Source organism: Balaenoptera physalus (assembly GCF_965194825.1).
Source record: "Balaenoptera physalus genome assembly, chromosome: 7".
Classification (NCBI taxonomy): Eukaryota; Metazoa; Chordata; class Mammalia; order Artiodactyla; family Balaenopteridae; genus Balaenoptera; species Balaenoptera physalus.
Genome location: NC_138886.1, coordinates 7,383,076 through 7,410,573, shown reverse-complemented (window position 1 = coordinate 7,410,573; position 27,498 = coordinate 7,383,076). Strand labels below are relative to the sequence as shown.

At 49.0% G+C, this 27,498-nt stretch overlaps 2 protein-coding genes across 13 annotated transcripts in view; one reads left to right on the top strand and one right to left on the bottom strand.

The window, feature by feature from the left end:
• SPTAN1 (spectrin alpha, non-erythrocytic 1) overlaps positions 1-575 on the top strand; it is a 60,696-nt gene extending 60,121 nt beyond the window's left edge. For all 12 annotated transcript variants that reach the window (XM_082468299.1, XM_082468303.1, XM_082468306.1 and 9 more), the window contains one exon: positions 100-575. In XM_082468299.1, coding sequence (XP_082324425.1) covers positions 100-225 — 126 coding nt within the window. In that variant the 3' untranslated portion in view covers positions 226-575. The remainder of the gene's footprint in view (positions 1-99) is intronic.
• Positions 576-26,632, bottom strand: DYNC2I2 (dynein 2 intermediate chain 2). Its single transcript, XM_082468346.1, is given in 11 exon segments — positions 576-910; positions 1,126-1,283; positions 1,614-1,846; positions 2,044-2,211; positions 2,587-2,696; positions 3,277-3,434; positions 3,929-4,038; positions 14,949-15,197; positions 26,316-26,537; positions 26,539-26,568; positions 26,570-26,632. Coding segments are annotated over 11 exon segments (1,725 nt in total). The 5' UTR covers positions 26,618-26,632; the 3' UTR covers positions 576-671.
• Positions 26,633-27,498: the final 866 nt, after the last annotated feature.

Here is a 27,498-nt window from a genome sequence, read left to right as displayed (position 1 = left end):
AAGCTTTGGCATTAACGTTCCTTAAGTCGGCCTCGTCCCCCGGCCTCAGTGGGCATGGCTGGTGGGGGCTTGGCTGACAGGTGCCGCCTTGCCCTCCAGAACCTGACTCGGGAACAAGCCGACTACTGCGTCTCCCACATGAAGCCCTACGTGGACGGCAAGGGCCGCGAACTCCCCACTGCTTTTGACTACGTTGAATTTACCCGCTCGCTCTTCGTGAATTGATCCTCTGCTCCTAGGTTAGCCTGGCCCACGCCGCTTGCCCTGCCATCGCCTTGCTGCATGTCAACTCATCTCTGTGCTCTTAAGAAAGATACTCCAGACAGACAGTGTTGCTTTCCATTGTAACCTTAACTTGCTTAGCTTGGGGTAAGACTTAGTAGAAAATGGTGCTTCAGTAAACTGCTCCTGGTCCAGTCGCTGGTGCCATGTTGCTGTGGGGACCCCTTCCTGTCTTGAAGCCAGCTGCCCCATTCCGACTGCAGAAATATCTAAGCAGCTGGCTACTTCCCCTTTTGTTCTCCCTCCCAATTTTCTGTTTCCATGTAAAAGACAAATAAATGACTTCCCCCAAAGCTTGTCGTGTCTTCTTCATTCAGCTTCCATCAGAAACGTACAGCACAGATGTAGCCTCACCCCACCTGCCTCTGACCTTGGGACTCCCCCCCACCTCAGGTGGCCACCTCTGCTGCCAGTTGGTCCAAGTCCTCTGTTTCCCGGGGTCCTTGTTCAGTGAACTCGCTGCTTAGCTGCCACACCTTTACCATGCCCTTGGCATCGCCAGCAGCCAGGAGCTGAGTCTGCTGATGATTGAATTCAAGACAATAGACTGGGCTTTCATCCTGGGTTTGCTTGATCGAAACTGTGGGTTTCTGGGAGCTTTTCTGGAGATCAAACAGCTGCACATCACCTTCAAGGAGAGATTCGTGGGGTAAGAGAGGCCCAGAGCAGCAGCCTCTTCACAGTTTCCTGTGCACAAGATCAGGCTGTTACTCAGTTCAGCTCTCCACCCAACACGAGGAAAGTCATCCTCACCCCACGTACAATCTCCCCAACCCAGAGTTCCAGGTATAGGCTGGGCTCATGTCAACTTCAACGGATCCAAGCCTGGTGTCCATTTCCTACCTTCCCCAGAAGCAGCTGCAAACACCAAAGGGCGCACTGGGGACCAGCGCACAGCGAACAGGTACTTGTGGGACAGCTGCAGGGAGGTCAGGGGCTGGGCCTGCAGCATGGAGTACAGGTGGACGTGGCCGTCGGTCCCTGCGCTCAGGAAGAGATTCCTAGACAGGATGCAGGGCAGACAGCCAGGCAGGGGATGAGTGCTGGGGATTCAGGTGCGGCTGGGGGCTTCCTGCCAGACTCCTCATGGGCTGTCAGGCTCATGAGAGGCCTCCCTAGGCCCCCAAACCTGGGTCCTCCTCGAAAGTAAGGGGCCGATTCCCTGGCGCCAACCCCAGGAGCTCCGGATACTGGGGCTCAAATGGGGAAGACCTGGCCCAGGGCAGACCGCGGGTCCTTTAAGCAGTGCTAGGTGTGGCCTGGTGGGACTCCCTCACCCTCCCTGTGCCAGAGGCCCTGTGGTTGACGGAGGAGGCTCGGGCCCTCCCTACCTGTGGAAAGGGGAGCAGCTCACAGAGTAAACAGGACCGCCGTGGGGAGAGAAGGTGAACTGTGCCGGGGCCCGCAGGGGCACAGAGCTGGGCATCCGCGTGAGGGCGGGCTCCTCTGTTGCCAGGGAGCACTTAAGCGGGAAGCCGCCTTCCGTGCCCAGCACAAAAAGGCTTGGGTCAAAGCTGGAGAAAGCCACTGCTGTGGCACCCACCTCGGTCTCTCCCCGGGGAGGCTGTGGAGAAAAGAACAGCAAGGCAGAGCCGAGGGAATCCGCTCACGGTGTCCCCAAGGAGCCCAGGCACGTGCGTGGACGCTGTGGCCCTCAGTGGCTCCCACCTGCCTGCCCCCAGGCTCACTGGCTCAGGGGTCCCACAGCCTGGGGCTGCCTCGGGGGCCCGTTTCCAGGGCAGCAGCCTCGCCCCTGCGTACCTTCTTCAGCTTGGTGCTCCTGGGGAGCTGCTGCACGGCCAGGGCGAAGCCCGCGCTGAGCTGCAGCCGGCCAGCCCCGACCGCCAGCCAGAGCAGCACCTTCCCATCCGCAGCCACGCTCAGCACCTGGAAGCGGTGGCCGTGCTGGGGCCCCGGGAGCCAAACCACCTGGACAACAGGGTGCGGGGCCGAGCTGAGAAAGGATGCCTTCCTCCCTCCCCTTCTCTTCCAGGGAGACTTCTGCCGGGAGGCCTGGGAGCCGCCTCACCCACCAGAGGGTTCCAAGGTCCCCCCAGTCCCAGCAGAAAACCAGGACAGTGGGGACTGCGGCTCTGATGGAAGGGGCGGTGTGACTCATGGCCTGGGAGCTCCGAGAATGCCAGAGGTAGCTGTTCAACTGCCAACTCCCTGGTGACCTTCTTCCTTGGCTGTGGCGAGCAGGCGCCCCCTCTCCTGCCCCGCGTCATGGAGCAGGCCCGCGACATCAAGGCGCAGCCCGGGAGGACGTGCTTCCCCACCCGCCAGGCAGGCCGCTGCTCTGACCTGGTACACGGGGTCCGTGTGCGTGTCGTCCGTCAGGCCCGTGCGCCAGAGGAGTGGGTCCTCAGGATGGCTCATGTCCCACACCAGCACCTCACCATTGTACAGCCCACCTGCGGGACCAAGGGGGCCTGGGCAGGAGCCGACCCACACGCAGCAGCCCAGCTTCCTGGCCAAGCCCCCACCCCTCCCACCCACTGAGCCAGGATGTGGGGCCACTTTCTCGAAAACGGTCCTGAGGAAGAAACGTCCTGGTCCCCAGGCCTCACACTCCAGCCCGCTGTACCCCACCCCAGGAAGCTTCTCCCACTGCCAGGCTACCATCCCCCGCCCAGCACCCCCCATTCCCTCCAGCTTCACCTGCCCCCTTTCCCCAAGGGTGGGGAGGCTCATCACCTCTGTCATCCCCAAGGGTGCCTGCTCCGTCCTGCCTCTTGTCCCGACCAGGCCGCACCTCTGCACGGCCCACACCCCCTCAAGACTCAGCTAAGGAGCTGCCGCCTCTTCCAAGCTCTGCACCCAGCACGGGCACCCCCAGCATCCTCACCTGAGCCCAGGGGTCAGGGCCACCTGTGGTCTCTGCTTCCCCCACAGACCTGCCCTGGCCGTGACCAGGGGCTGAGGGCCCAAGGGAGGGCTTTGGCCACCCTCTGCAGGGTGGGAAGCAGAGGCAACTTAGGCTGGTCGGCTCACCTGCAACGTGGGATGGCTGCGTGGGGTGGAAGGCCAGGCACATGACGGCGCTGGGCGCCTCCACCACTGCCGACGGCTGCTGCGGGTTCAGGCCTCGCCGGTCCAGATTCCAGGCGCACACAAAGGACTTCAGCGTGCTCCAGTCCCCATCATCCAGCCTGCACGGACGTGCCCGAGCTAGCTCTGCCCCTCGGCTCGGGCTTCACCCCAACCCACCCTGCCCCCACTGTGCTCCTATCACCTGACCCACCTTCACCCCCTGCTCCCCAAAACAGGTGAGCCTCTATAGCCCCATCACGCACAGACACTGTGCTGGGTATCAAAGCGGCAGAGGCTCCTCTGAGGCACCCCGAGGGCATGAGTTTCTCTGGAAAAGGGTCTCCAGGTGGGCAAACCTGGGCATATCAGGAGACGGCTCTTGGAGCAGGTGAGGCAGGCCCGGGGCTCACTGCCCAGTGCTGGCAGGTGGGCAAAGGGAGTCCCTTCCCTGCTCTTTTCCTGCCAACCTGATGCCCAGGCAGCCTTGAGAAGGAAGACTCCCAGAAAGGCCATGCTCTGGGCCAACCCCTTACTGCACAGACGGGGAGACAGAGGCTCAGAAGAGGGTCTGAGGGCCTTCTATTGCCCCACACCCAGCCCTGCTGCCACTCACCGGCCATAGGCACAGGCCACCACAGAGCCAGTGGTGCTCCAGGAGACACCAGTCACATGCAGACCCTGTCCTTGGGCTGGGGGGTAGCCCAGGGTGTGGAGGCAGGTCACCTGCAAGAGACAAACCATCCCCAACACTGAGCCCCAAAGCCGCCCAGCAGTGTAACGAAAAGCACACACAGCCTTGGGCCTCCCAATCCCTATAAGTGATTCAAGTCCACCGTCTAGCCCTAGGGGAAAGTGTGGAGCCTTCATCCCAACATCTCCCCTAACAGGATGCTTCCAGAAACCCAGAAGGAAGGGCCTTGGGAACTGAGACAGACGCCAGGCTCCAGGTCAGAGCTGGACCCTGTACTCACATCTGTTTCAAAAGCTTTGGCTTCTGAAGCTGGATGGTGGTGATGGTTGCACAACAATGTGAATATACTCAATGCCACAGGATTGTACGGTTAAAAATGGTTAAAATGGTAAATTTTATGTTATGTGTATTTAAACACACACACACATTTTTTTTAAAACTCTGGCACCTTGTTTCTCAGCCCATAGGTGGCCCGCAGCAGCTAATGAGAAGGCCGGCGATGCTGGCCACGGCGAGGGATTTTGCACCAGACACACTTTCCAGGAGGTATTTGCACCATAGACCAAAACTCCTGTGAATAGTTTTACACTTCTTGACCTCATAACCCCATATAAAGAAACTATCCAATGGAAAGAATCCAGAATCTGTAAGAAGCTGCACTGTGCACTGCTAGTGAGAACGCAGAACAGTGCAGCCGCTGTGGAAAACAGTCTAGCAACTCCTCAGATGTTAGAGTTACCATATGGACCAGCAATTCCACTCCTAAGTATATACACAAGAGAACTGGAAACACACACTTGTACACAAATGCTCACAGCACGATCCGTAATAGCAGAGTGTGGTACATCCCTACGATAGAGTGTGATTCAGCCATAAAAGGAATGATGCACTGATAGACGCTACAACACAAGGACCCTTGATAACACTCTGCTAAGCAGAAGCAGCCAGTCACAAAGACCACTTGTTATATGATTCCATTTATATGAAATGTCCACAAGAGACAAATCTACAGAGACAGAAAGTGGAGCAGTTGCCAGGAGGTGCAGGGGAAATGGGGAGTGACTGCTAATGGATATGGAGTTTCTGTTTTGGGGAGGTGATGAAAATGTTCTAAAACTGACTGTGGCAATGGTTACATACCTCTGGAAATATATTAAAACTCACTGGGGCTTCCCTGGTGGCGCAGTGGTTGAGAATCTGCCTGCCGATGCAGGGGACACGGGTTCGAGCCCTGGTCTGGGAAGATCCCACATGCCGCGGAGCAACGAAGCCCGTGCACCACAACTACTGAGCCTGCGCTCCAGAGCCTGCGAGCCACAACTACTGAAGCCCGCGTACCACAACTACTGAGCCCACACGCCACAACTACTGAAGCCTGCGTGCTCTAGGGCCTGCATGCCGCAACTACTGAGCCCGAGTGCTGCAGCTACTGAAGCTCGCACGCCTAGAGCCCGTGCCCCGCAACAAGAGAAGCCACCGCAATGAGAAGCCCACGCACTGCAACAAAGAGTAGCCCCCACTCGCCGCAACTAGAGAAAGCCCCTGGGCAGCAACAAAGACCCAACGCAGCCAAAAATAAATGAAAATTAAAAAAAAAAAAAAAAAAAAAAAAGATAGGCTGTTCTATACCTTCACTGATGGGTATGTGTTTGCCGAGATTCAAAATATACCTCAACAAACCTGACTCCAGAAAAAAAAGTTTATGGTGAAACATCATGTAGCATTTAATTTAAAAAGGAAATAAGTCTATAATGGAAAAGAATCTGAAAAAGAATATATATATATATATATATATATAAAAAACTGAATCACTTTGCTGTACACCTGAAGCTAACACAACATTGTAAATTATACTTCAATTTAAAAAATGGTAATAGGGAATTCCCTGGAGGTCCAGTGGTTAGGACTCCACATTTCCACTGCTGGGGGCCGGGATTCGATCCCTGGTCAGGGAACTAAGATCCTGCAAGCCTCACGGCATGGCCAAAAATAAATAAATAAAATAAAAAATGGTAATAAAATAAACAGGGGCTTCCCTGGTGGTCCAGTGGCTAAGACCCCGCACTCCCAATGCAGGGGGCCCAGGTTCGATCCCTGGTCAGGGAACTAGATCCCACATGCCTAAACTAAGAGTTCACATGCCACAACTAAAGATCCTGCACATGGCAGCGAAGATCCTGCATGCCACAACTAAGAGCCAGTGCAGCCAAATAAATAAATAAATGGATAGAGAAATAGAGAGAGAGATAGACAGATGTATGACATCTGTAGCAACCTGACAACACAGAACGGGCTTTGCTTCTGAAGAGAGAAGACCCCAGGATTGGTCAGTGCCTCACAGCAGTCAGCCACACCCACATGGAAACAAGAGGCAGGACACGACACAGCAAAAAAGTCAAAGGTTTCAGGGGGCACCCCGGTCACTTCTTCCTCATCTTTAATTCTGAAGTGTTCAGCCATGTTGTCACTGATTTTAGAATTGTGAAGTTACAGTCCTTCATTAAGAGTGGCATCTCAGGGCTTCCCTGGTGGCGCAGTGCTTAAGAATCCGCCTGCCAATGCAGGGGACACAGGTTCAAGCCCTGGTCTGGGAAGATCCCACATGGCTGTGGAGCAACTAAACCCGTGCACCACAACTACTGAGCCTGAGCTCTAGAGCCCACGAGCCACAGCTACTGAAGCCCGCATGCCTAGAGCCCGTGCTCCGCAACAAGAGAAGCCACCGCAATGAGAAGCCCGCACACCACAATGAAGAGTAGCCCCCGCTCACCACAACTAGAGAAAGCCCGCACGCAGCAACAAAGACCCAACACAGCAACAAAGACCCAACGCAGCCAAAAATGATAAATAAATAAAAGAAAAGAAAAAAAGAGTGGCATCTCAGGCTTTCCGGGGCTACTAGAGCCAAGGACGGCAGTGAAATGTCAAGGCCAACACCTAGACAGCTGGAGTAGAGACAGAACAACCAGACATGTCAGCCAAAATAGTAATTCCACCAGGAAGAACTAATCAAAATATTGATGCAAAAGAAAAACAAAGTGAGAGAGAGATTCGCTTCAGTTCTGTCATATAACAGCAAAATTTGAAAGCACTACTCCTCTGCCCAACATTCAGAAAGGCAAGAAACTTCAGGGCCATGAGGGGACCGCACGCCACACGGCCACCCAGAGGGTGCTGCCCAACCCCCCGCCCATTCACGTGTTTCCGGAGGATACGTGTCTAGAAGTGAAGCTGCTGCTGGGATGTCCAACAACAGGGGACTCAAGAAAGGCTGGTGTGTCTGTGCAGTGGAATGTGAAGCAGGTTACAAGGGGACTGGGGCCCCTCTACAGGAACTGACATGGAAAGCTCTGGTGAGTGAGAAAGGTCACAAACAAAAAGTACAGTGCTTTCCCTTTGTGTTTAAAATGCTCTTAATGACAACCGTAGTAGCACGCATGCTATGTGTCAGTGTAGCACGGGCAAGGCCTCTGAACCAGTGCTCCCACTCACTGTCTACGTATTACATGTTCCGTATTTCTGCGATGACTCAATTTATTATAATGAACATGTATGGCTTTTGTAATCAGAAAACAATAGTTTTTAAAGGGGGAGAAAGTAATACACAGGTGGACCAAACTAACGCACAGAAGGGTGGAAAAGCCTCAACAATTAAAAACAAAAGCTTAACCTCTCTGAATGCAACTGTAAAAGGGGACAGGCTGAGCTGAGCTTTTAACATTCATTACCTTCTTCTTGTGCTCTGCTTAAAAAGATACAATGACTCCACACTTTGGTGTGGACTTGGCAACAATTTTTCAGAGGGATTTTGAGGATTTCTCTCAAATAAACCGCCTTTCCCATACCTATCAACAATTTGGTGGGAACAGGGCAGCTATGTATCTGGAAATAGATAGAAGGAAGATACAAGAAGAGGAGGGGAGGAGAGAAGGGCTTATGACCTCTGAATACAGAATTATCTCCATTTCTAAAGGAAGAAAACGTTGTATAAGAAAAGTTTTTACTGCTTGCTCAGCAGCCTGTCCACAGGCAACATCAGGGCTGAGCAAAAGCCACCAAGGGGCCCTCCTTCATTCAGAGGTTACCTGATCTCAAAGCAGAGGCTGTGTATCCAACTGGACATTTGAGTTGACAGGGTGACACCTCTGAGCTGTGCCTCGAGACCAGAAAGACTTGGCGATGCTGAAGTCACTAGAGCATGGTAGTGACACCAGACAGAGCAGGACTCAAATTCCAGCTCAGCCACTTACAGCTGTATGACTGTGGACAAGTCCCTTAGCCTCTCTGACTCTCATCTATAAAATGGAGATCATGGGAATTCCCTGGCAGTCCAGTGGTTAGGATTCTGCCAGGGGCCCAGGTCTGATCCCTGGTCGGGGAACTAAGATCTCACAAACTGTTTGGTGCGGCCAAGAAAAAATAAAAAATAAAAATAAATATAGAGCTCTACCCACCACCAGAGCCTCCCATCAAGACTCTTAGATAGCCTCAACCACCAGAGAGCAGACAGCAGAAGCAAGAAAAACTACAATCCTGCAGCCTGTGGAAGTAAAACCACATTCACAGAAAGATAGACAAAATGGAAAGGCAGAGGGCTATATTCCAGATGAAGCAACAAGATAAAACCCCAGAAAAACAACTAAATGAAGTGGAGATAGGCAACCTTCCAGAAAAAGAATTCAGAATAATGATAGTGAAGATGACCCAGGACCTTGGAAGAAGAATGGAGGCAAAGATCGAGAAGATGCAAGAAATGCTTAACAAAGACCTAGAAGAATTAAAGAACAAACAAACAGAGATGAACAATACAATAACTGAAATGAAAACTACACTAGAAGGACTCAATAGCAGAATAACTGAGGCAGAAGAACGGATAAGTGACCTGGAAGACAGAATGGTGGAATTCACTGCTGCAGAACAGACTAAAGAAAAGAGAATGAAAAGAAATGAAGACAGCCTAAGAGACCTCTGGGGCAACATTAAACACAACAACATTCGCATTATAGGGGTCCCAGAAGGAGAAGAGAGAGAGAAAGGACCCGAGAAAATATTTGAAGAGATTATAGTCGAAAGCTTCCTTAACATGGGAAAGGAAACAGCCACCCAAGTCCAGGAAGCGCAGAGTCCCATACAGGATAAACCCAAGGAGAAACACGCCGAGACACATAGTAATCAAATTGGCAAAAATTAAAGACAAAGAAAAATTATTGAAAGCAGCAAGGGAAAAACGACAAATAACATACAAGGGAACTCCCATAAGGTTAACAGCTGATTTCTCAGCAGAAACTCTACAAGCCAGAAGGGAGTGGCATGATATACTTAAAGTGATGAAAGGGAAGAACCTACAACCAAGATTACTCTACCCGGCAAGGATCTCATTTAGATTTGATGGGGAAATCAAAAGCTTTACAGACAAGCAAAAGCTAAAAGAAATCAGCACCACCAAACCAGCTCTACAACAAACGCTAAAGGAACTTCTCTAAGTGGGAAACACAAGAGAAGAAAAGGACCTACAAAAACAAACCCAAAACAATTAAGAAAATGGTCATAGGAACATACATATCAATAATTACCTTAAACGTAAATGGATTAAATGCTCCAACTAAAAGACACAGGCTTGCTGAATGGATACAAAAACAAGACCCATATATATGCTGTCTACAAGAGACCCACTTCAGACCTAGGGACACATACAGACTGAAAGTGAGGGGATGGAAAAAGATATTCCATGCAAATAGAAATCAAAAGAAAGCTGGAGTAGCTATACTCATATCAGATAAAATAGACTTTAAAATAAAGAATGTTACAAGAGACAAGGAAGGACTCTACATAATGATCAAGGGATCAATCCAAGAAGAAGATATAACAATTATAAATATATATGCACCCAACATAGGAGCACCTCAATACATAAGGCAACTGCTAACAGCTATAAAAGAGGAAATCGACAGTAACACAATAATAGTGGGGGACTTTAACACCTCACTTACACCAATGGACAGATCATCCAAAATAAAAATAAATAAGGAAACAGAAGCTTTAAATGACACAATAGACCAGATAGATTTAGTTGATATTTATAGGACATTCCATCCAAAAACAGCAGATTACACTTTCTTCTCAAGTGTGCACAGAACATTCTCCAGAATAGATCACATCTTGGGTCACAAATCAAGCCTCAGTAAATTTAAGAAAATTGAAATCATATTAAGCATCTTTTCTGACCACAACGCTATGAGATTAGAAATGAATTACAGGGAAAAAGATGTTAAAAGCACAAACAGGGGCTTCTCTGGTGGCGCAGTGGTTGAGAATCTGCCTGCCAATGCAGGGGACACGGGTTCGAGCCCTGGTCTGGGAAGATCCCACATGCCACGGAGCAGCTGGGCCCATGAGCCACAATTACTGAGCCTACGCGTCTGGAGCCTGTGCTCCGCAACAAGAGAGGCCGCAGTGAGAGGCCCGCGCACCGCGATGAGGAGTGACCCCCGCTTGCCGCAATTAGAGAAGGCCCTCCCTCGCACAGAAACGAAGACCCAACACAGCCATAAATAAATAAAAATAAATAAAAATAAATAAAATTTAAAAAAAAAAAAAAAGCACAAACACATGGAGGCTAAACAATACGTTACTAAATAACCAAGAGATCACTGAAGAAATCAAAGAGGACATCAAAAAATACCTAGAGACAAATGACAATGAAAACACGACGATCCAAAACCTATGGGATGCAGCAAAAGCAGTTCTAAGAGGGAAGTTTATAGCTATACAAGCCTACCTAAAGAAACAAGAAAAATCTCAAGTAAACAATCTAACCTTACACCTAAAGGAACTAGAGAAAGAAGAACAAACAAAACCCAAATTTAGCAGAAGGAAAGAAATCATAAAGATCAGAGCGGAAATAAATGAAATAGAAACAAAGAAAACAATAGCAAAGATCAATAAAACTATAAGCTAGTTCTTTGACAAGATAAACAAAATTGATAAGCCATTAGCCAGACTCATCAAGAAAAAGAGGGAGAGGACTCAAATCAATAAAATTAGAAATGAAAAAGGAGACGTTACAACAGACACCGTAGAAATACAAAGCATCCTAAGAGACTACTACAAGCAACTCTATGCCAATAAAATGGACAACCTGGATGAAATGGACAAATTCTTAGAAAGGTATAACATTCCAAGACTGAAACAGGAAGAAACAGAAAATATGAACAGACCAATCACAAGTAATGAAATTGAAACTGTGATTAAAAATCTTCCAACAGGGCTTCCCTGGTGGCGCAGCGGTTGAGAATCTGCCTGCCAATGCAGGGGACACAGGTTCGAGCCCTGGTCTGGGAAGATCCCACATGCCATGGAGCGACTAGGCCCGTGTGCCACAATTGCTGAGCCTGCGCATCTGGAGCCTGTGCTCCGCAACAAGAGAGGCCGCGATAGTGAGAGGCCTGCGCACCGTGATGAGGAGTGGCCCCCACTCGCCGCAACTGGAGAAAGCCCTCGCATAGAAACGAGGACCCAACACAGCCATAAATAAATAAATAAATAAAATTTAAAAAAAAAAAATCTTCCAACAAACAAAAGTCCAGGACCAGATGGCTTCACAGGTGAATTCTATCAAACATTTAGAGAAGAGCTAACATCCATCCTTCTCAAACTCTTCCAAAAAATTGCAGAGGAAGGAACACTCCCAAACTCACTCTATGAGGCCACCATCACCCTGATACCAAAACCAGACAAAGATACTACAAAAAAAGAAAATTACAGACCAATATCACTGATGAATATTGATGCAAAAATCCTCAACAAAATACTAGCAAACAGAATCCAGCAACACATTAAAAGGATCATATGCCACGATCAAGTGGGATGTATCCCAGGGATGCAAGGATTCTTCAATATACGCAAAGCAATCAATGTGATACACCATATTAACAAATTGAAGAATAAAAACCATATGATCATCTCAATAGATGCAGAAAAAGCTTTTGACAAAATTCAACACCCATTTATGATAAAAACTCTCCAGAAAGTGGGCATAGAGGGAACCTACCTCAACATAATAAAGGCCATATATGACAAACCCACAGCAAACATCATTCTCAATGGTGAAACACTGGAAGCATTTCCTCTAAGATCAGGAACGAGACAAGGATGTCCACTCTCACCACTGTTGTTCAACATAGTTTTGGAAGTCCTAGCCACGGCAATCAGAGAAGAAAAAGAAATAAAAGGAATACAAATTGGAAAAGAAGAAGTAAAACTGTCACTGTTTGCAGACGACATGATACTATATATAGAGAATCCTAAAAACGCCACCAGAAAACTACTAGAGCTAATCAATGAATTTGATAAGTTGCAGGATACAAAATTAATGCACAGAAATCTCTTGCATTCCTATACACTAATGATGAAAAATCTGAAAGAGAAATTAAGGAAACACTCCCATTTACCACTGCAACAAAAAGAATAAAATACCTAGGAATAAACCTACCTAGGGAGACAAAAGACCTGTATGCAGAAAACTATAAGACACTGATGAAAGAAATTAAAGATGATACCAACAGATGGAGAGATATACCATGTTCTTGGATTGGAAGAATCAATATTGTGAAAATGACTATACTACCCAAAGCAATCTACAGATTCAATGCAATCCCTATCAAATTACCAATGACATTTTTTACGGAACTAGAACAAATCATCTTAAAATTTGTATGGAGACACAAAAGACCCCGAATAGCCAAAGCAGTCTTGAGGGAAAAAAACGGAGCTGGAGGAATCAGACTCCCTGACTTCAGACTATACTACAACGCTACAGTAATCAAGACAATATGGTACTGGCACAAAAAGAGAAATATAGATCAATGGAACAGGATAGAAAGCCCAGAGATAAACCCACACACCTATGGTCAACTAATCTATGACAAAGGAGGCAAGCATATGCAATAGAGAAAAGATAGTCTCTTCAATAAGTGGTGCTGGGAAAACTGGACAGCTACATGTAAAAGAATGAAATTAGAATACTCCCTAACACCATACTCAAAAATAAACTCAAAATGGATTCAAGACCTAAATGTAAGACCAGACACTATAAAACTCTTAGAGGAAAACATAGGAAGAGCACTCTTTGACATAAATCACAGCAAGATCTTTTTTGATCCACCTCCTAGAGTAATGGAAATAAAAACAAAAATAAACAAATGGGACCTAATGAAACTTCAAAGCTTTTGCACAGCAAAGGAAACCATAAACAAGACGAAAAGACAACCCTCAGAATGGGAGAAAATATTTGCAAACGAATCAACGGACAAAGGATTAATCTCCAAAATATATAAACAGCTCATTCAGCTCAATATTAAAGAAACAAACAACCCAATCCAAAAATGGGCAGAAGACCTAAATAGACATTTCTCCAAAGAAGACATACAGACGGCCACGAAGCACATGAAAAGATGCTCAACATCACTGATTATTAGAGAAATGCAAATCAAAACTACAATGAGGTATCACCTCACACCAGTTAGAATGGGCATCATCAGAAAATCTACAAACAACAAATGCTGGAGAGGGTGTGGAGAAAAGGGAACTCTTTTGCACTGTTGGTGGGAATGTAAATTGATACAGCCACTATGGAGAACAATATGGAGGTTCCTTAAAAAACTAAAAATAGAATTACCATATGATCCAGCAATCCCACTACTGGGCATATACCCAGAGAAAACTGTAATTCAAAAAGACACAGGCAACCCAATGTTCATTGCAGCACTATTTACAATAGCCGGGTCATGGAAGCAACCTAAATGCCCATCGAAAGATGAATGGATAAAGAAGATGTGGTACATATATACAATGGAATATTACTCAGCCATAAAAAGGAACGAAATTGAGTCATTTGTTGAGAAGTGGTTGGATCTAGAGACTGTCATACAGAGTGAAGTAAGTCAGAAAGAGAAAAACAATTATCGTATATTAACGCATGTATGTGGAACCTAGAAAAATGGTACAGATGAACCAGTTTGCAGGGCAGAAGTTGAGACACAGATGTAGGGGGGAAAACCGTGGTGGGGTGGGGATGGTGGTGTGCTGAATTGGGCGATTGGGATTGACATGTATACACTGATGTGTATAAAATTTATGACTGATTAAAAAAAAAAAGACATGGAGCTCTTCCTAGGAGCGAAACAAACAATCAAATAAATAAATAAATATATATATATATGTATATACATATATATGTATATATATATAAAATGGAGATCAGGATAGCACTACCTCATACAGTTGTCCTGAGGGATAGATGAGTTGGCACAGAGAGTGCCTGGGGAAACACAGCTGAGCGGTTAAGAAAATAAGATCCTGGGCTTCCCTGGTGGTGCAGTGGTTAAGAATCTGCCTGCCAATGCAGGGGACACGGGTTCGAGCCCTGGTCTGGGAAGATCCCACATGCCGCGGAGCAACTAGGCCTGTGAGCCACAACTACTGAGCCTGCGTGTCTGGAGCCTGTGCTCCGCAACGAGAGGCCGCAATAGTGAGAGACCCGCGCACCACGATGAAGAGTGGCCCCCACTCGCCGCAACTAGAGAAAGCCCTCGCACAGAAACGAAGACCCAACACAGCCAAAAATAAATAAATTAATTAAAAGGAAAAAAAAAAAAGAAAAGAAAATAAGATCCAGAGTCAGACTGTCCAGGTTCAGATCCTGCCTCTACCGCTTACCAGCGGTGAAATGGAGATAACAAGGGCACCTACTTCAAGGGCAACAGGGAAGGCCCAATGACTTCTTCTTAACTTAGCTTAGTACCTGGCAAAACGTAAGAGCTCGGTGAATGCTGTTATTATTATTGTTGGTGTTACTATTGCTTGCATGGCACAAAAGAAGGACTTAAAAATGGGGCAGAGCCTCAACCTGAGGCAGCCCAGGCCCACACCAGCCCATCCCTACCGTCTGCTGCTGCTCGGTCCAGTTCACCTCGAAGCCGTCAAACGCATGGCTCTGCCAATTCTTGTTCAGCTCTCGGGTAACCATGGCCTCCACTCTCCGGAGAAAGGCCGCAAGCCGGGGGCCATCATACTGGGGCACAGATGGCAGGATGACCGGCTCAGGGGCCTCGGTCTGCACCTCAGCATCTGCATGCTTCCGGGTCTGGGCGGACGCTTCAGCAGTGGCAATGCTGGCCGTCTGGCAACTTTTCTGGAGAAGGAGATCGAAACACAGTTACCAGCCAGATGTACTCCCAGCATCACCTGCCCAGGGCACTCACCCTCCCCCAAGGATAAATACCAATGGACCGCAGTTCATTCTGTCTGTCCCCTTCCTCTAGTAACTAGCCCATCTTTCTTTGTGGCGGGGGTGAAGACGACCCACTGAGAGGGATACATGACCTCCAGCTAGCCAATCGGAGCACTCGTCCCTCCCCAGCCACAGTGATTGGTTTGGGGTGACCCAGTAAGGGCCTGACCCAGGACTTTCGGTGACACTATTTGGAGGGAACATGGGAGGGCCCTTTTTGAAAATACGGACAGCAAGAAGAATCAGGTCATCGTAGAGCCAGCAGCGGCTGTCTTAGCCAGTGCTGAAGAACCTCAGACCTGGCCACCAACAGAACACCCCTCTTCTCCCCCAACTTGGCAGCCAGCCCTCTCCAGTAGGGTACCTTCCAAGGTGCCACCGTGATCAAAGGACACATGTGTGTGCGTGATGAGCTAGTTGGGAGAAGACAGACTATGCCCCAGCTGCCACTCCTCTCCACCCTGCCACCTGTCTCCAGTTCCTTGTCCCCTGTTTATCTGGGCAGAAGGACAGACATCAGATCAGGGAAGGAGATGCAGCCTCCCTTTCTTGAAGACGTGACCAATCTTTACCAAGCGAGGGCCCCTATACCACTGAGATTACTGTCATCCACAAGAGGCTCTCCTCATGTGGCCACTTACCAGGCACCTGCAGCTACAGGACAGTGACGAGACCTGGACCCCTGTGCTCTCTGCTCAGACTTGGGCACCAGGCCAGTGTTAGTAAGCCTGAAGGAAGGGGGCTGGCCGCACACAGGCGTAGTTCTTGTTAGAATGTGGAGAACTCAGCACTTGTCTCCATGCTCCTCTTCACATTCAACTTAATCCTCTCTTTGCTTGTCCATCTCCCATTAAACTCTGAGCCCCTCCAGCATAAGAACTTCCCTGGTGGCGCAGTGGTTAAGAACCCACCTGCCAATGCAGGGGACATGGGTTCAAGCCCTGGTCTGGGAAGATCCCACATGCTGCGGAGCAACTAAGCCCGTATGCCACAACTACTGAGCCTGTGCTCCAGAGCCCACGAGCGACAACTACTGAGCCCACGTGCCACAACTACTGAAGCCCACATGCCTAGAGCCCGTGCTCCGCAATAAGAGAAGCCACCACAATGAGAAACCCGCACACCACAATGAAGAGTAGCCCCAGGCTCCCCTGGTGGTGCAGTGGTTGAGAATCCGCCTGCCAATGCAGGGGACATGGGTTCAAGCCCTGGTCCAGGAAGATCCCACATGCCACGGAGCAACTAAGCCCATGTGCCACAACTACTGAGCCTGTGCTCTAGAGCCTGCGAGCCACAAGTACTGAGCCCGCCTGCTGCAACTACTGAAGTCCACGTGCCTAGAGCCCGTGCTCCACAAGAGAAGCCACCGCAATGAGAAGCCCGCACACCACAATGAAGAGTAGCCCCCGCTCACCACAACTAGAGAAAGCCTGCACACAGCAACGAAGACCCAGCACAGCCAAAAATTAATTAATTAATTAATTTTAAAAAAAGAAAGAAAGAACCCTGTCTATCTTTACATCCCCAGCACTTTGCATGGGATTTGACAGATAGTACAAGTTCATTCATACTATACACACACACATTTTATTTCTCTATTTAACATCTACTTGCCAGGTGCTGTCAGGCTATTATGGACATAGCAGAAAACAAACATGCAAGATTCCTGTGCCCGAGGAGCTTACGTAGGGGTTGGGGGCAGGCAAATAAACACACAAGAAAAACATGATGGAACACAAGTGGCGCTAGGTGGACGCAGAGGTGTGGGAGAGAAGGGAACAGCTGGGGAGGCGACTGGGATGGGATGGCGAGGAAGCCTCTGGGGAGATGGCATTTGAGCTAAGGTGTGAAGGACAAGTGGAAAGCTGCAGGAAATAGGGTCCCAGGAAGGGGTGGGGGAGAGAACAGAACAAAACCTTACGAAGAGAAGGCCCCATGCTTAGAGGCTGGACGGCAGGCAGCATACCTGGGAGCAGAGGGTGAGGGAGGGCAGCCCATGGGCAAGGTCCAGGCAACAGAAAGTCTGTGAGCCAGGACAAAGGGCTAGGGATTCCTTCGCAGTATAAGCCACAGGACCATGATGAGAACCAGTGGATGGGGTGTCCCTGAACTGAAAGTGAGGGCAAATTCCAGGAGAAGAGAACACAGAAGGCTTTCTGTTAGACCCCCTTTAGACAGATGCCCCTCAGACATCCCCATGGAGGCGTCAAGGATTTCTGAGACTGGTCACGAGGCATGAGGCTCCGGAAAGCATCCAACCACAGATGTGACTTGAAGCCACAAGACGAGGATTCCACTGAGGGAGCGTGAACACTGAGCAATCAATGGATGGGCACAGGAATCAGAAAGTAAACACGCCGATGGGATTTCCCTGGTGGCACAGTGGTTAAGACACCGAGCTCCCAATGCAGGGGGCCCAGGTTCGATCCCTGGTCAGGGAACTAGATCCCACATGCATGTCGCAACCAAGAGTTTGCATGCCACAACTAAGGAGCCCACGTACCACAATTAAGGAGCCAGCACAACCACATAAATAAATATTTTTTTAAAAAAAAGAAAAAAAGAAAGTAAACATGCTGAGCCAAAATGTTAAAAGACTGTGGGTGAATCTCAAACTTCCTGGAAGCCTCAAAGATTGTAACAGTACCAGTTATTAAGTGTTAATTGAGGCACTGTCCCCATAGCTTTACCTGTATCATCTTTTTTTTTTTTTTTAATTTATTTATTTATTTTTGGCTGTGTTGGGTCTTCGTTGCTGCCCACGGGCTTTCTCTAGTTGTGGCGAGCGGGGGCTACTCTTCACTGTGGTGCGTGGGGTTCTCATCGCAGTGGCTTCTCTTGTTGCGGAGCATGGGTTCTAGGAGCACGGGCTTCAGTAGTTGTGGCATGTGGGCTCAGTAGTTGTGGCTCATGGGCTCTAGAGCACAGGCTCAGTAGTTGTGGCGCACGGGCTTAGTTGCTCTGCGGCATGTGGGATCGTCCCAGACCAGGGCTCGAACCCATTTCCCCTGCATTGGCAGGCGAATTCTTAACCACTGCGCCACCAGGGAAGCCCCTACCTGTATCATCTTATGCATGCTCACGACCACCCTATAAAGTAAATCCTATTTTTGCGTTTCTAAGGTTGGCACTGAGGCACAGAGAAGTTAAGTAACTCACCCAAGGTCACACAGCAAAGAGGCAATCACAATAGAGCTTGAACCCAGGCATTCTGACACGCAACACTAAATTATCTCTCAGTTAAGGTGTTTTCTCTCAGTCTAAAATCCTGGCCACTAATCACATCAGATGAACTCAAAACAATGTTTCTAAGAGAATGTTACATGAATGTCTTAATGTAAAAATTAATGTAAAGTCACAACCACAAACAAAAATGTCCAAAGAGACAACAAGCTCTTAACTTTTCAGGTATTGCTATTCGTGTTCCTTTGCTGTTTGCTTATTCAGGCAAATAACAGATGCCAAAACACTAAGGAAAATTTAAGGAGGGAAACTTAACTAAAACTTAATTAAAAAACTTAAAACCAATGACACTGCACCCATAATTTTTTTCTGTTAACTGGTAAGAAGCCACTATTATTCTCTCTTCACTCTGGGACACCTAAGTCAGTTCCCATGGTTCGAGATACACATAACTCATCCGACCCTGACCCATCTAGGGATGAGGCCCGGAGGCTCCCGGGGGAAGGGCTTGCCCACGGCCGCCACACACAGGGTGGTGCCTTCCATGCCAGGCAGCATGTGGCTGTCGCCAGGGCGTGGCTCCCATAATAAGCCCTCTAAGAGATGAGCGGAAGAATTCGGGGTGAGCAGGATCCTTGCTCCCTGGGCAGGTGACCACTGTGGATGCTGGGCCTGCCGCCTGCCTTCTGCACCTCAGAGGCATTGCAGGGGAAAACAGGTGGGACCCAGCCAGACTTTGATCACACTGGGACATGTGGCCAAGAAACAGGAGAACCATTCCCAAACCAAGATCCTCAAACTCTGTGCAGCCTTAAGCGGAGCAGGAAGCCGGGGGGACTCAGGGAGCAGAGTCCAGGTGGCAGTCCTGCCCTCCGGTCCCTAGAGAGCCTACAGACACCCAGAATGTCAGGGCTCCTGCATCTTGCTGACGAAGGAAACTGAGGCCCAGAATGGTGAGGAAATACCTTCTAGAGAATCTGCCCTCCCCACAAGGGCCAGTTTTTCCAAAAACTTCCTACCCATGACGCAGGCTGGGCCCAAACACCAGGCCTGTAGCTACTGACTGGATGAGAAGCAGAGACTAACCAGGCCAGGCCAATTGGGTTCTCTCAGGGAAATTCAGACCTGAGACAAAGACTCAACAAGATAAACGGCACATGCCTGGAACTGAAACACAGTGCCAAAAATCAGCCAGCGCCAACAATCAGCCAGCGCCACAGTGCAGACAGGAGACGCGCAGAGATAGGCCTCAGGGGGTGCACGGCAACAGGAGAGCTGAGAGGTGGAGGGAGGGTCCCAGAGCCGCCTAGCTTCTGGTTCCTGCCCCTTCCTCAGGACCAGCTGCATCTCCATGCCAAGCCCAGGAGACACCTCCGCATCCTAAAGAAAAGCGTCCGACGGGAGCTGGTTTGGCTGGTTTCTGTTACTTGCTGCCAGAGCCCTAACCCATACCCAGGAGGGCTCCAACTCCCAAACCACCACCCCACAAAGCCCCACTTCGGAAATAAGATGCCTCCGCTGGCCTCAAGGTCTGGTCAATCAATTTCAGGAACACTTCTCATGACTGAGGAAATGGCCCTCATGAGCCAGGCGACCAGCCACTCTCCAGCAACAGGTGGCAACAGTGGCCCAGAGGGGTGTTCCGTGAGAGAACTGGACTCTTCCCCACCTTCAGCCCCAAAGGTTAAAGGAATCCCATGTCGACAGTGCCTACGCATGATTCATTCATTCAGAAGCTGTCCAGCCAGGGGCTTCCCTGGTGGCGCAGTGGTTAAGAATCCGCCTGCCAATGCAGGGGACACGGGTTCGAGCCCTGGTCCAGGAAGATCCCACATGCCACGGAGCAACTAAGCCCGTGCGCCACAACTACTGAGCCTGCGCTCTAGAGCCCGCGAGCCACAACTACTGAGCCCACGTGCCACAACTACTGAAGCCTACGCACCTAGAGCCCATGTTCCACAACAAGAGAAGCCACTGCAATGAGAAGCCCGCGCACCACAAGGAAGAGTAGCCCCCGCTCCCCGCCAACTCGAGAAAGCCCATGTGCAGCAACGAAGACCCAACACAGCCAAAAATTTAAAAATAAATAAATAAAATAAATAAATTTTTTAAAAAAGAAACAAGAGTATTTAAAAAAGAAAAAAGAAACCCATTCACACGGTGTCAACATGAAGTGGACAAACTTCAAGGTCGTAAGTAGAATACAGTCACTTTCTTATTAAAAATATACCTTCTAGATCTCCCTGACTATTGATTATAAAACATACCAATTGGGACTTCCCTGGTGGCGCAGTAGTTAAGAATCCCCCTGCCAATGCAGGGGACATGGGTTTGAGCCCTGGTCCGGGAAGATCCCACATGCCGCGGAGCAGCTAAGCCCGTGTGCCACAACTACTGAGCCTGCACTCTAGAGCCCTCGAGCCACAACTACTGAAGCCTGCGTGCCTAGAGCCCGTGCTCCGCAACAAGAGAAGCCACCGCGATGAGAAGCCCGCGCACCCAACTAGAGAAGGCTCGTGTGTAGCAACGAAGACCCAACGCAGCCAAAAATTAAAAATATATATAAATAAATAAATTTAATAAATAAATAAATAAAACATACCAATTATTTAGTAATAGCTCTTCAGGAGGAAACTATATTAAATATACACATCAGTTGTGAGACACACCCCTTTGTAATATCTGTTAAAATGGGGGTTGGGAGGATGACGAAATACAGAAACACACAGAGAATAGGCAGAGGTCTGGGACGCTGTGCAGCTGAAGGCCGAGCCCCCTCACTCCCCTCGGCAGTAACCACCACCCGCAAATACGGAGCACACAGCCCATCATTTCACCCCCAAAACCCACTTGAGCCGCACACCTGACTCCAGAGTAGAAGAGGACCTCAGAGACCATTCTAGACTAGCGTCGTCAATGAGCAGGGCCCCAGAATCACCGGGAGGCTCCTAATAGACAAACTGCTGCTTCCTCCCTGTACAGTTTCTGGTTCAGTAGGTCTAGGATGGGGCCCTAGAATTTGCTCTGCTAACAAGCCCCCAGGTGATGCCATGGGGAGGGCACTCAGACCCCAGATGTGGGCCTAGCCCCTCAGCTGTATACTTCCCGTGGCCACACCCCAGGCCCCAGAGCCCTCATCTCTGCCCTCGAGGTGGAGACAGTGCTCATATCACCCCCCTTCCCCTTCTCTGGGGACCCAGGTTTCACCTGGGGTAGGATGGGGTGAGACGGGGCTCCTCCCCAGGGGCTGAGAAATGCTGCCAATGTGCACATGGCTCGGCACTGTCACCGCCACATCCATTCAGGCTCACTCCTGCTCCCCCTCCCTCCCTCCCAGAAATTCCCTTTCCCTCAGGTTCTCTTCCCAGCCCTCCCTTCCATGTCCTTTCCTTTGAGTCTTATACACACAGCTGATGATACTCAGGTGTGATGGGAGCTGAGCTGACTCTGACCTAATTCAGCGGCTCTTTATCAGCACACCAACAAAATTTGACCCTGGTGTGAAATACATTTTGATGTTACCTAGCAGAAGCTGTATGATGGGACTATCTTGGATATAAAGTTGATGGGAATTCCCTGGCAATCCAGTGCTTAGGACTTGGCACTTTCACTGCTGGGGCCGGGGTTCAATACCTGGTCAGGAAACTTAACATACTGCAAGCCTCACAGCACAGCCAAAAAAAAAAAAAAACCAAGTTGAGCTGAGTGGATTTTGTGATGCAACATAGACAATTACACTGTCTCTTGTCTCGCTGGTGTGAGACCTCCAAGAGTGTAGGGGTAACTGAACCCAGAACCAACATCAAGGTACTTCAAGGTATGACCGCCTGTTCTTTTTGTTGTTGTTTTTGGGGGGATTTTTTTTTTAATATTTATTTATTTATTTATTTTTGGCTGCGTCAGGTCTTAGTTGCAGCGTGGGCTCTTCGTCGTGGCTCATGGGCTTCTTTCTAGCTGTGGCGCGTGGGCTCCAAAGCACATGGGCTCTGTAGTTTGTGGCACGCGGGCTCTCTAGTTGAGGCGTACGGGCTCAGTAGCCCCGCCGCATGTAAGATCTTAGTTCCCTGACCAGGGATCGAACCTGCAACCCCTGCACTGGAAGGCGGATTCTTAACCACTGGACCACCAGGGAAGTCCGTGACCTCCTGTTTACTTGAACTTGCCTCTTGAGTATATCAGGGTAGCAAACAGTTACTCAAAAGATGACTTGGAGCTGAGAGTCAACCAATAAAGACAGTGATGATCAACATTTTCATAGAAGCCGGGAGACCATGTTATGCCACACCACCTTTGAGTTATAACTATTGCAGGCTATTCTGGTGTTGTCTTCGCATGTGTCTTGAAAAAAAAAAACAAAAAACCCTAGTATCAAAACTATTAGCAAACTCCAAAAGGTTGAGAACCACAAATCTAATTCTTGAAAACATGTAAAAGGCCAAACCCCAGGTTAAAAACAAACACCCTCCAGCAGGGGGTTCCATATGCTACAGAACCCACCAACGGGAGGAAGCAGCAGCAGGCCCAGAAAGAGGGAGGAGCGGACAGGTAGGCAACTAAGTTTAATTCAAACCAGGAGGGGAGAAATGCATCAGAATCATGCCCATGGATGACAGGACACAAGAAAAGTATCCAATTCAGTATTTCCTGGGGGCCTTTGGGACATGCAAAAGTACACAAGGCCCACACCCTGCCCTCTGGGAGCTCAGAGTCCAAAGGAGACAGACTGGAATGCCCAAAATGCAACTGCTGATAAAAAAGTTCTAGAACTAGATGGTAGTGATGGTTGCACATTGTGAATGTACTTCATATCACTGAATTTACACTTTAATACAGTAAATTTTATAGGTATCTCACCACAAAAAACAGAAAAATGCACCCTACTTTCTGATAGGATCAGAATGGGCTTCAGAAAGGTAAATCTGCTGGAAAGTAGGGTGGATGAAATTAGTGGTTCTGAAGCTTTGCCACACATTAGAATAACCTGGGGAGCTTTTATAAAACCAGATTCCTAGGTCACACCATACCGATTAAACCAGAATCACTGGAGGTAAGGACCAGACATTCATATTTTTCAAGACTTCCAGGGCATTCCAGGGTCGGCCAAGTTTGAGAAAGCAGATGAGTAAGGTCAAGGCGATCAGGAGCCCTTCATCTCAAACAGCTGACTGGTTGACTGACCATGACACTCATGTTCGCCCCCACCTGAACAGAACTGGGATCTCAAACTGTTTTCCCAGGAGCATCTCATTTAATCCCAAAGAAGTATTCTACCAAGACCTACTTGGCAAAGAGATCACATGACTGGCCCAAGGCCAAGCCCCCAAAGAGTCTGTGTACTCAAACCCACAGACTGGTCCCAAAGTCCAGGACCCTGTCCCTCTGTGAACCAATCGAAACAGGACAAGAAAAGTCAAATCAAGCCAAAGATCATTAATACTTAAAAAAAAAAAAAAATCCATCACCGGGACATAAAAGTACATTCCAATATTGCACCACTACGTGGGCCAAGCAAAGAACAATTTTCGGCTTTTCCAAAGTAACTTAAAAAAATTAAGAAAAAAAAATTAAAAATAAATAAAAAAAAAATTAAGAAGCTGCATACAAATTTAGCTAAAACACTCATCACAGGGTTTATCGATAAGAGAAAAATTGGAAACAGTCCTTCAAAAGGGACTGATTAAATAAAATGAAGTTATAAAAAAAATTTTAAACACAAAGGATGTTCAGGGTGTACTGAGTGAAAAAGTGGGTCTACAAAATATTATGTACAGCGTGATTCCATTTTTGCAAAAAAAATGGGAGAAAACAGACAAAACAAAAAAGGAGCAGGTATAAACCAAATGCCTGGGGAATGAGACTGTGGGGTGGTTTTTATTTCCAGTTTTTGCTTATCCAGATTTTTTTCTAAATTTTGGACACAGAAACTTTTATAAAGAGAAACAAGTTAATTTGGAAAAAGCAACTTACCACTTTCCTCTGACCCCTGCAACAGTCTTACAACTTAATAAAGAATCTCCTTCAATAAGACAGGAGAGACTGATTCAAGTGAACCACCTGAGATGAAAGCCTTTACACTACACCTCAAGTATTAGAATCAGTTCTTAGAGCCCTACGGGTTAAAACTATAGCTACAAGAAAATCAACAAGCCTCAATCTCATTCTTTGTTTAAAAAAAAAAAAAAAAGTAAAAAGTTAGACTGAATCAGTGGTTCCCAACCTGGAATCTTTTAAAATCTGTATCTTGGACTTCCCCAGTGGCCCAGTGGTTAAGAATCCGCCTGTCAATACAGGGAACACAGGTTTGATCCCTGGTTCAGGAAGATCCTACATGCCGCGGAGCAACTAAGCCCGTGCGCCACAACTCGTGAGCCTGCGCTCTAGAGCCTGCGTGCTGCAAGGACTGAAGCCCGCGCACCTAGAGCCCGCGCCCTGCAACGAGAAGCCCCTGCAGTGAGAAGCCTGCGCACCAGCAACAAACAGTAGCCCTGGCTCGCCGCAACTAGAAAAAGCCCGCGTGCAGCAACAAAGACCTAACGCAGCCAAAAAAAAAAAAAAAAAAAAACAAAAATTAAATTAAATATGAATCTTCAGCGAACAAGAGCTATTTCAAGTATTTTTTCAAAGCCAGTGAATGTGAATTACACATTTACCTTCAGTAAAGATGGATAGATATAACTAAACTATCCGCTGCCTTTAACTAGAACCATTTCTATCCAGCATGGTGGTGTGAAGTGCTTTGAAGCCAGATGAAATCTGGCTTGAGACCTGCAGACTGCTGGCCTGAGGCAAGAAACCTATCCTCAAGAGTACTACATCATAGAAACCTCATTGGTATTGGTGTTGTGAGGACATGGTCTCTGCAGGTTCTAACACCTGTGTGGCAAGCTAAGCCTGAGTTTCCTCTGCTGGGAAATATGCAGCCCCCTTGCAATGCTCATTTTCACCGAGGAAAAGCCAACATCCTTACAATGATGAGCAAGCCCTCTACTTGACCTGCCTCTCCTTACCCTCTCTGACCTCACCTGGAACTATTCTGCCCTTCTCTTTCCTCTCCAGCCCCACCTGCCTCCTCACACACACCAGATTGGCTCCAACCCCAGGGCCTTTGCACTTGAAGTTTGTTCTCCCTGGACTGTTCTACCTCAGGTATCCACTTGGCGGACTCTCTCACTCCAAGTCCTTGCTCAAACATCACTCTCTCCATGAGCCCCGCGCGGCAGCCCACCCTCTCACTCCCCACCTCAGTCTTTCTAATCCCTCGCCCTTTATCTTTTGTCCATGTCCACTGTTCACCTCTAACACACAGTATACTTATTTATTACGTACACTGTTTATTTCCCGTCCGCTGCAGACAAGCGCCCTGTGTAAGCTCCGGGAGGGAGCTCACCCACTGGTGACGGAGGAACCGCCACCGACGCAGCAGGGGCTCCAAGTCTACACACAGATCCCTCAGAAGCCCTGGCCCCCTGCAGCCCTGCCCTCATCTCAGACCACCTCGTCTGTGTGCTTTGGCTTAAACTACGTACTAGAAAACGGGTGTCTCTCGACCTGAAGATGCAGTTTGGTCGTGTTTTTTAAGTGAAAGTTAGTTTGAAATGCCTAAAAACCGCAGTTCACACGAAATCCTTCAAAACGTGGGGTTTTTAGAGGTTTTAAAGAAACTTTTTGTTGCTATTCAAAGACTGGGGAAATTGAGACGAGGGCATCCCAAATGGTTAGTTTCTGCGAGTTAAAATATAAAAATAAAACGGTGGGACCTCAGAACCTGGCCCGGCAGCCGCGCGAGGCCCCTCGCCCTCCCGCCCACGTCGCCCCTCGCCAGGCCCGCGCCCTCACCGTCTCCCCGCGGATGCCCTGGACGCCCCTCCACTGCGAGGGCACGGACGCCACGCCCAGGGTCTCGTCCTGCAGCGGCCCGGGCCGCTCGGGCCGCTCGGTGCCCGCAGCCCCGCCTGAAGCCAGCGCCTCAGCACCCGCGCTTCCCGCGCGGCAGAGCTGCCCCGGCTCCGCGCGGGTTGCCGTGGAGACGGCTCCGCCCACCCCCCCACCCCCTCTCCGGCGCCGGCGCACTCCGACGCAACCTTCGCCCCCCGCTCGTCCAGAGCGGAAGGCTGGGAAGGTGAGGCTATCGGCGCCATTTTTGAATTTGTCAGCGCGCCCACCGCTCCAAGACGCAAGAAAAGATAAATTATTCTTTTCCGACGGTGCGACAAGCAATACCAGTTCTGGATTCTCCAAACGCAGAGGGAGCCCGCTTAGGGCATGCGCGGCTACTCTGGGTGGGGAGGGAAGTGCGGAAGCGACGCACTCGTGCCAAGTTCAAAGATGGCGCTGAGCGGCCAGGCGCAGAGGCGAGGGCGGGAGGCTGTGGTCGCGGCGGGCTGGAGTTGTGGGGCTTCGGGGCGCAGAGCTGGCGCAGCAGCCGAGTGCTCCAGCAGAGCTCCAATTGGCGACCACCTCGAAGCCAAGTGCTCGCCGTCTGATCCTCAGTTTTTGCCACAATAGAATGGCGATTTTAAATATCCATATGCGGATCCAGTGTGGTTGCGTAGTTGGAAGGCCCAAATGAGGTCGAATGTAGAAAAACGCTTGTTAAACCGAAGTTAAAGGCCCGAACAACTACCAATTACTGAGTATCTACCGTGTGTCAGGTAGAACCCAGAGCTTTCTGTATGTTGATCTTAATAATCCTTAAAATAACTCTATGAGGAATCAACTGTTACATGTCGCTTGGGGGTGCTGATTGTATGAAAAATAACTGCCCCAGATCACCCATAAAGCCTGCATCCCATTTGCCCAAGACCCCCCGGAAAGCTGCTTGGCCCCAAGGCCCCGTTCTGAGCCTCTTGGCAAGAATCCTCTGGGCCGCTTTCCTCCTATCCCTGAACTCTCAGAAGGATGGAAACCTGCCCAGCCAGAGACCCCTCTGTACCCACGACTGAGTCCTCATTGGGACCCTGTTCCAGCCAAGGCCATGAGGACCGATTAGATTAGCAACACTGGAAAGAATGGAATGCAA